We start from the raw sequence: 9,152 nt of genomic DNA on the forward strand, positions 1-9,152 counted from the left end.
GCCTTGCCTTTCCTTGCAGAGCTCCTTCTGCCTCTGCCTCTTAAGTGTTGGCAGTAAGGCATTTTTAATGTTGCTAGTTTGGGAACATAGTATACTTGAATGTGCCAATGGAGTTACTTTTTTTTCAAAATTATAGGCTATTTCTAAGGGAAAATTTCAAAGGACATTGTATTTTAGTGTTTAAGGAAAGAAAACATGCAATAAAGACTTTTCACTAATTTCAAAGGAGTATTGCATTACATCTGGAAACTTGTTTTGGATTTCTGACAATTGTTGTGTTTGACTGTGGTTGTTCTAATGCAATCTTTTGTTTAAATGGTTATTACTGAGCTGAAGCCAGAAATAGCTTTCCCTTCTTTCCTTATTTGACCACTCTCCCTGGATCATCCACGTGGAAGTGTAGATCTGATCTGATAGCTTGCTAATAGAATGTGTGCTTCTGAAATGCTTTTCTTGAGTCTATAATGAATGTTTTAACCTTTCTGGCTGTGACTCAAATGCATTTGAATCTGTGATGGCATTAGGTTCTGTCTGTGGGGAGGCAACACAATGGTAGATGCTTTGAAACAATGTGTAAGGGTTTCTGAGAGGAGAGGAGCAGGAAGGGAGACAGATACCAGTCTGGCCATCACTCACTTCTTGTATTTATAATATTCTCTTGTCTAATTATTGGAGGCCTCTAATCAAGTTTAAGCTAGGAGTGGAATGAGGAAAAGTACTTAGAAAGAATCATATTGCTGGGCAGTGGTGGTGCACGCCTTTAATCCCAGCACTTGGGAGGCAGAGATGGGGATTTCTGAGTTCGAGGCCAGCCTGGTCTACAGAGTGAGTTCCAGGATAGCCAGGGCTACACTGAGAAATCCTGTCTTGAAAAACCAAAAAAAAAAAAAAAAAAAAAAAAAAAAAAAAAAATGTATTTTGTTTTGGGTATGGTGGCTCAGAGCTTTAATTCTAGCTGAGGAGGCTGAGGCAGGTGGGTCTTTATGAGTTGGAGGCTAGAGTGGTCTAGTAGTAAGACCCTGTCTCAAAACAACAGCAACGACAAAAGATCAGTGTTGGAGTGCCTAATCCACACAGGACCCCGAATCTGGTTTCCAGCACTGTCCTTTCCAAACTATATTGTAGTGCTTTTAAATTACATTTAGTCTAGGATATGTGTAACCTTACAATTCCAACACTTTTGAACTGAGGTGGAGGAATGTGAGTTTGAGACTAACCTATACTACATAGTGAGACCCTCTCTCTAAAGAAGGGTAGGTGTGTGATAGGAATTGATAATTCAGTGTACATGCATGAATCTTGAGAATTTTGCCAAAACATAACAGGATAGACTTCGTTAGATAAAAAAAATTCAAAGAAGAATATTTATTTTCACTACTCAAATCATAACACATTATATGAAAATGTTACAATAATTCATTTGAACTTTATTTCCAGATCATAACAATGGATCATTTAACTTGAAAGCCCTGTCTGGAAGCTCTGGATATAAGTTCGGTGTTCTTGCTAAGATTGTGAATTATATGAAAGTAAGTACTTACTTAACAAAAATCCTCTTTCATTTTTTGACTAAAGGGGAATTAGATCTGGGTTTTCAAGAAGTTAGATATTTATATAATGAAGCTAGGAGTTATTAAATTATACATCTTAGTCTGTAGTTTATTATATGTTGAGTATACTTCAAGAAAGCCCTAAAAGATGTAATGCTTACAGCTTTTTGTCCTCTATTAAACTGCCATTCCAGCAATGCACTTAAGTAAATGTAGTTGACATTAGAGGCCAGGATACAACTTAAGCTTACCATCTGACTTAATAAACGAGTGCAGGGTATTTTCTCCGCTCGTCTGAGCAAATAAACTACATAGTTGAAGCAGATGATGGTGACTGGTCTCTGCTTGGAGAGGAAAGTTAAGGAACCCCCAGACCTTACAAAGCAGTGATGCAGAGCACTTAGAGGCTGGGCGTCTGACGCGTCTGAGTTTTGTACTTTGTACTTGATCTCTAGTAGAAACATTTCAGTTTATATTTCTCAGTATCAGATGGTAGTAAATTTTGACTGTGCCTTTCATCTATTACCCTATGTGTAGAACAGTTATTAAAATCTACTACTGATAGTAGGATAACAAAAAAGATCAGCCTCCTGGAGGGCTGTCAGTCAGTCGAGGGGAGTTGACAGTGGTTTACAATCTTCTTAGCTCCTAATGTTTTTAAAAGATTTATTTATTATTACATCTAAGTACACTGTAGCTGTCTTCAGACATACCAGAAGAGGGCGTCAGATCTTACTACAGATGGTTGTGAGCCATCATGTGGTTGCTGGGAATTGAACTCAGGACGTCTGGAAGAGCAATCAGTGCTCTTTACCTGCTGAGTCATCTCTGCAGCCCCTTAGCTCCTAATTTTACTTTCCTTAGTAATATACAAATAAAGTTAGCAGATTTATTGTGATGACAAACCTGATTTGAGCTCCTTTGCAGTTATTGATAAAGTTAATTAGGGTAGGTTGATCAGTTTGCTTTGTATATACCAGTCATCCATCCCACAAGGAAATGAATGTAATCCTCCTCTTTCCATGCTTTCTTCGTCTGGCGTGCTTGTTAGTTATTGATAGGATAAAGTAGAATTTGGCACTAAATAATGCTGCTGTTTTTAGATTTCATAGGTTTAAGTGCAGAGAAGTGAATGCTCGTAAAACTAAGTTCTAATGGAAATTTTGTGACAAACATAGTCTTCTAGGTTGTGTATTTATCTTCAGGCATCTCTCATTTGTTACAGTTGTGTTGGAAACAGAACAGTGGAAACCACTTAACTTGTCAAAGAATTTGTTATCTAATCATTAACTACTTACTTTCTCAGCCTTTAGAAAATGAGTCAGAAAGGTGGGACTTGGGCTGTGTGTATAGCTCAGAGATAGAGTGCAAGTGTAAGGGCCCTTGGTACCATCCCTAGCACTGCAAGACAAAACCAGAACAAGCCGGGTGTGGTGACATACCCTTGTAATCCCCTGGATGGGAAGAAAATGGAGGAGAATCACTCCCAAGTTTCAAGGCCAGTGCTTGTGGAGGTCAGAGGACAACTCTAGAGATCAAACTCAGGCCATCACCCCCCACCCCACCACCAAACCAAAAAGCACACAGAAAAGACAGATGTAAGAACTTTGAAATCAGCAGGGCAGTGGTGGCGCACGCCTTTAGTCCCAGCACTTGGGAGGCAGAGGTGGGCAGATTTCTCTGAGTTGAAGGCCAGCCTGGTCTACAGAGTGAGTTCCAGGACAGCCAGGGCTATACAGAGAAAAACCAAAAAAAAAAAAAAAAAAGAACTTTGAAGTCAAAACTCAAGAGCATTAGGTAGGAGGTTAGACTGTCTAGTATATGAGATCCTGAGATGGTTATTAAATTGTGATCTGGCAATTTAAAACAGAAACCGAGACAAGAGGGTTAGATTATTATTGGGACTGCTTAGGAAAATAGAGAAATGTGGTCCATTTTAGAAGAATTTTAAAAAGTAGCTAAAACAAATTTTTTTTTGTTGTTTTTTTTTTTGTTTTTTTTGTTTTGTTTTGTTTTTTTTTCCAAGACAGGGTTTCTCTGTGTAGCCCTGGCTGTCCTGGAACTCACTCTGTAAACCTCGAACTCAGAAGTCCACCTGCTTCTGCCTCCCAGGTGCTGGGATTTAAAGGTGTGCGCCACCACTGCCCATGTTTTTTTGTTTTGTTTTTTTTTTCAAGACAGGGTTTCTCTGTGTAGCCTTGGCTGTCCTGGAACTCACTCTGTAGACCAGGCTGGCCTTGAACTCAGAAATCCGCCTGCCTCTGCCTCCCAAGTGCTGGGATTAAAGGCGTGCGCCACCACCGCCCGGCACCACTGCCCATGTTAAAGCAAATTTTTTTATCTTCTAAGTAAGTTTTTAAGTTTTAATTCCCAGCAACCACATGGTGGCTCCCAACCATCTATAATGGTTCTTATCTTCTGGTGTGTCTGAAGTACAGCTACAGTGTACTCATATACATTCACTAAATAAATCTTTTTTTAAAAAAAGTACTTGGAGCTGTCCTCAAGATTGCCGTGTGAGGAATGTCTTGTCTGAGATTATAGGTACAACTGTGAAAACCATTGCTACTCATTGCTACTCTTGTATTCATCTTCTCTCCCAAACTAGTGAACATTGCAAGGACTGCCCATATCCAGCTTTCTCTTTGATTTCTGACTAAATTTATGACCTGCATGTGTGGGCATCAGTCCAGGATTGGGGATTGAACAAGAAAGTATTTCACACACTGACTTGTGTCTGTAGACAAGGTCTCAATTCAGTTGTCCAGGCTGGTCTTGAACTTCATTTTCCTGCCTTAGCCTCCCAAATACCTAGGATTGTAGGCTTATGCCAGCAGGCCTGGCTTAAGTTGGTCTTTTAAAGAAATATTTTTTTACCTAAATCTTATAGATAGATACATATCTGACTTTGCTCCAACTTTGGGAGTGTGAAATATAGAAGTATAATTTACATTTCATTGTGTCTCATCTCTGCATCATAAGCACATAGTAATCACTTCTGGATGAATGAACAGCAAATGCTCAGTAAATGGTTCTTGTTTGTGATATGTTAAATTTTGTGCTTTTTAAACATTCTAGTTTTGGAAAGTTGAGAATTAGTTTTCAGGGCTGGACTGAAGCCTAGAGAGGTTCCATCACCTGCCTGAGGTAATAGAGGATTGAACCTAAGTATTCATAGTTGTTTTTGTTTTGAGTAACATAAAACACATCTGTAAATATAAAATACAGAATAAATATAAAATATAGAATAATATAGAAAGATTCAGACACAGAAGTCATTCTCAGTCCTAACCCTGCTGTTTTATCCCTGTGGTATCTTGTCCACTCTAGATTGTAGGTGTGTTCCGTGAGAAGCCACTTACTTCTGAACACCAGGTGCACAGCATAGTGACTGTGGCGATTAATCTTAGAATCATAGTATCTTCTGAGAAGCCCATTCAGGAGCCATATCCTCCTCTTCCAGGTCACTACCTTTGGAGTTCATAAGTTTGCAGTACTCTTCTGCTTGCCTGAGTCCCTCCACCTGCCCTTTTAATAACCTTAGCTTTTTTTAACAAAAAAAAAATCAGTCCCTGGAATAGACAGGTTTGCAGGTGTCAGTCTATCTCTTATAAGTTTTTGGATCTACTTATGGAAGTTGCCATTGGTAATTTCATGTTTGTGTGCAGCCTGACCTTTTTACCACAGAGGAGGACACTAAGGGCAACCTTTTTTTTTTGAAGTATGAGCATATATATGTCTGGTCCAGCAGTGAAAAGGTCACATGGAGAACTTCCCTCTTAAAGGAAAACATCTGTATATGGCATTTATTTTGCTGTAGGTTAATTAGTCCTTTCCGACGGTCAGGCCATTGGAGTGCATTTTGTCTCCCTTAAGGGTTGCAGTACTTTATATTGTAATAGTCAGTGAGAAGGCCTATCCTATGTCCTCACCAATGGACACGTCAGACATTTACAGTTTTCTATCTGATGAGGGAGAAACATCTTGGAAGTTAAGGACATTTGAATTTCTTCCTCTGTTATCTGTGTTTCCCTGCGTTTTTAAAATTGATTTGCAATATCTAGAAGTCTGTCATTGCTGTCGTCCTCTTCCAGCTCAGCACATCTTCATCTTGTTATATAGCCTTTATTAGTTTTGAACTTACTATGTAGATTAGGCTAGACTTGAACCCATCATGTAGCCTAGGCTGGTCTTGAATTTATGATTCTCCTGTCTGGAGCATCCCGCATGCTGGGGTTACAGGTGTGTACCCCCACACCTGGCTTAAAGTTATTGATCTTTCTTCCTTGTCAGTTTATCATTGATTTTTATCAACCTGGTTTTGTATGATTTCATGTTCTTGACCCTGGTATTCATACTGCCTCAGTTATTACATGTTGTATATTCCTGAAATGTTAGTTTATATAGGACTGACTTAATGCATTTGGAAACTTTCCTAATAGACACGACATCAGCGAGGAGATACACATCCTTTAACTTTGGAAGAGATTTTGGATGAAACACAGCACTTAGATATTGGACTCAAGCAGAAACAATGGCTAATGACGGAGGTAAGAACAGTCTTAAAACTGTTGTAAACATTAGTTCATTACACAAAGGGGTACTTGCTACATCTATCTAGAGTTCTTTTTCTGTGGTGACTGTGGTGCTGAAGATGGAACCCAGTGCTCAGCATGTGCTAGAACATTCCACTCTTAAGTCATCTTCAACCTGTAGATGTGTTTTACTATTTTGGGGTTGGGTGGGTATCTGCATGTATGTGTGTGTGAGACAGGGAGAGAGAGACAGGGAGAAAGGTGGGCAGGAGGCGAGGTCTCCTATTGTTATCCATGTTGACATCAGACCCAGTGCACTCTGCTTCAGCTTCATGAGTCATTGTGCCTGCCTCAGAATGGTTTGGGTTTTTTTTTAAATCCTATCATTTGTTAATATTTTTTTTTTACTTTTTCTTAAAAGACTTAATGTAGAGTCTTAGTTGAATTTAAACATACACATTTCTATAATTTGCTTGGCTGTTGGTTTCCATATAATTTTATTTATGTTTTAGAAAGTCTTCTAAGACTACAGTAGAAAGCTGGGTGGTGGTGGCGCACGCCTTTAATACCTGCACTTGGGAGGCAGAGGCAGGTGGATTTCTAAGTTCAAGGCCAGCCTGGTCTACAGCATGAGTTCCAGGACAGCCAGGACTACACAGAGAAACCCTGTCTCAAAAATACAAAAAAAAACCAAAACAAACAAACAAAAAAAACAACAAAAAAAAAAAAACCAAGACTACAGTAGAGTTGTGAAGCCTGTGCACCAATTTTGTTTTCATTTTCATAAATAGTATTTTGAATTGTCAAACTCATAATCTTATATGCTCATAAGTTATATATTGCATATACGCTTTAGAAAATGTAAAGCCTAAGATGTTAGGGGCAGCTGGGCAGTGGTGGTTCATGCCTTTAATCCCAGCACTTGGGAGGCAGAGGCAGGTGTATTTCTGAGTACGAGGCAAGCCTGGTCTACAGATTGAATTCCAGGATAACCAGGGCTATACAGAGAAACCCCGTTTCAAAAACAAAACAAAACAACAAAAAAAAGATGTTAGGGACAGTAAACTATTTTATTACATTATTAACATTCTGTGGTTTGATAAATGAGTTACTATTTCTAGTTACTTAGAGAAATAATATGATTGTTATATTTAAATAAATACATACCATTTGAAGAAAGCCTAAAACATTGACCAACCATGCTTGTTTGCAAGTTTGCATCTTATCTATTTGGTTATTTGCTTCTTTAAAGTTTATTGATGCTGAAGAATACTACTTTTCAAGATCAGTGAGACTGAGGACTAAATGTGAGCTGGGATAGAGTGGTACATATCAGTAATCCCTGCACTTATAATATAAAAGCAGAAGGATCCCAAGTTCATGGGCATCAGTAGTTCCATAGTGAGTTCAAAGCCAGTCTGGACTACATTAAAAAAAGAGGGAATAACCCTTAAACAATCAGATATAATAATTTATTCATTTATTTATTTGAGGCAGGTTCTCACTCATAGAGATCCTCCTGCCCCTGCTTCCCAAATTCAGGGATTAAAGACATGTTCTGGGCTGGAGAGATGACTCAGTGGTTAAGAGCACTGGCTGCTCTTCCAGAGGTTTTTTTTTTGTTTGTTTGTTTGTTTGTTTGTTTTTTTTTGTTTTTGAGACAGGGTTTCTCTGTTTAGCCCTGGCTGTCCTGGAACTTACTCTGTAGAACAGGCTGTCCTTGAACTCAGAAATCCGCCTGCCTCTGCCTCCCAAGTACTGGGATTAAAGGCGTGGGCCACCACTGCTCAGCTCTTCCAGAGGTCTTGAGTTCAATTCCCAGCAACCACATGGTAGCTCACAGCCATCTGTAATGGTATCTAATGCCCTCTTCTGGTGTGTCTGGAGATGACATACTCATATCTGTAAAATATGTATATACATGAATTCATTTACATAAAATACATAGATCTTTAAAAAAAATAGACATGTGCCACCATGACTGGCCTAATTCAATTAATTTATTTTATCAAGCAAGATGTAGTTCTTGATTTTCATACTATAAAAAGTGATTTGGTGGCACACGCCTTTAATCCTAGCACTTGGGATTAAAGAGGCAGAGAGAGGCAGGCGGATTTCTGAGTTCGAGGTCAGCCTGGTCTACAGAGTGAGTTCCAGGACAGCCAGGGCTACAGAGAAACCCTGTCTTTAAAAAAAAAAAAAAAAAAAAAGGTGATTTGACTTAGTCCAAATCATTGAAGGCCCTGTCTTCTGTCACTTACTTACCAGGTACTAGAAGCAGAACCTGCTTAAGATTCTTGTGTTTTTGTTTTATTCTTTTTTTATGTGTGTGCTTTTTGTTTGTTTGGTTTTGGTTTTGGTTTTTTTTCTTTTGAGACAGGGTCTCACTGTGTAGTTCTGACTGTCCTAGAACTCACTGTGTGGTCCAGGCTGGCCTCAAACTCACTGAGATCCACCTGCTTCCCAAGTACTGGGGTCCAAGGTTTGCACCACTACTTTAGCTGAAATCTTACTCTGTAGTACAGGCTGGCTCACACTTGTCAGTAGTCTCCTGCCTCAGCTTCTTAACTGCTGAGATTATAGGTATGAGTCATCACAACCAGCTACTAAAAATCTACCTAAGATTTTTAACTTTAAAATCTTTAAACATAGATGTTGTAGAAAATGGTAATAAAGATTGGTGATACACAGATAATGGCAATCTACATTTAAGTATGCCGATTTATGTAAATAAAATTTCATATAGTTAGCAACATTAAAGGTTTAAATTTTTAAAAATGTTGTCTATCATTATTATGACTGTAAGGGTAGTTGGGTCCATGTGTGCTGTAGTTTACATGTAGCAGCCAAAGGCAGTTTTGTAGAGTTTATTATCTACTTCTTACCTTTATGTGGGGTTGGTTGAACATGGGTTATCAGGATCCTGTGACAAGGACTTTTAGTGAACTCCAAACCATGTTGCCAGGCCAAAGATTATTTTTAGTCATTACTATTCTTTTTCATTTTCTTTCTCTTTCTCTGTGCCTGATTAGCACTAGAGAAAGAAGTATATAGGCTTCTTTTTTTT

At 38.7% G+C, this 9,152-nt stretch overlaps 1 protein-coding gene across 5 annotated transcripts in view; it reads left to right on the forward strand.

Moving 5' to 3' along the window:
- Gtf2e2 (general transcription factor IIE subunit 2) overlaps nucleotides 1-9,152 on the forward strand; it is a 48,418-nt gene that overhangs the window by 21,243 nt on the left and 18,023 nt on the right. For all 5 annotated transcript variants that reach the window (XM_031339516.1, XM_031339515.1, XM_031339517.1 and 2 more), the window contains 2 exons: nucleotides 1,438-1,529; nucleotides 5,993-6,100. In XM_031339516.1, the coding sequence (XP_031195376.1) occupies nucleotides 1,438-1,529; nucleotides 5,993-6,100 (200 nt within the window). The remainder of the gene's footprint in view (nucleotides 1-1,437; nucleotides 1,530-5,992; nucleotides 6,101-9,152) is intronic.

The sequence above is a fragment of the Mastomys coucha genome, unplaced genomic scaffold (assembly GCF_008632895.1).
Source record: "Mastomys coucha isolate ucsf_1 unplaced genomic scaffold, UCSF_Mcou_1 pScaffold22, whole genome shotgun sequence".
Lineage (NCBI taxonomy): Eukaryota > Metazoa > Chordata > Mammalia > Rodentia > Muridae > Mastomys > Mastomys coucha.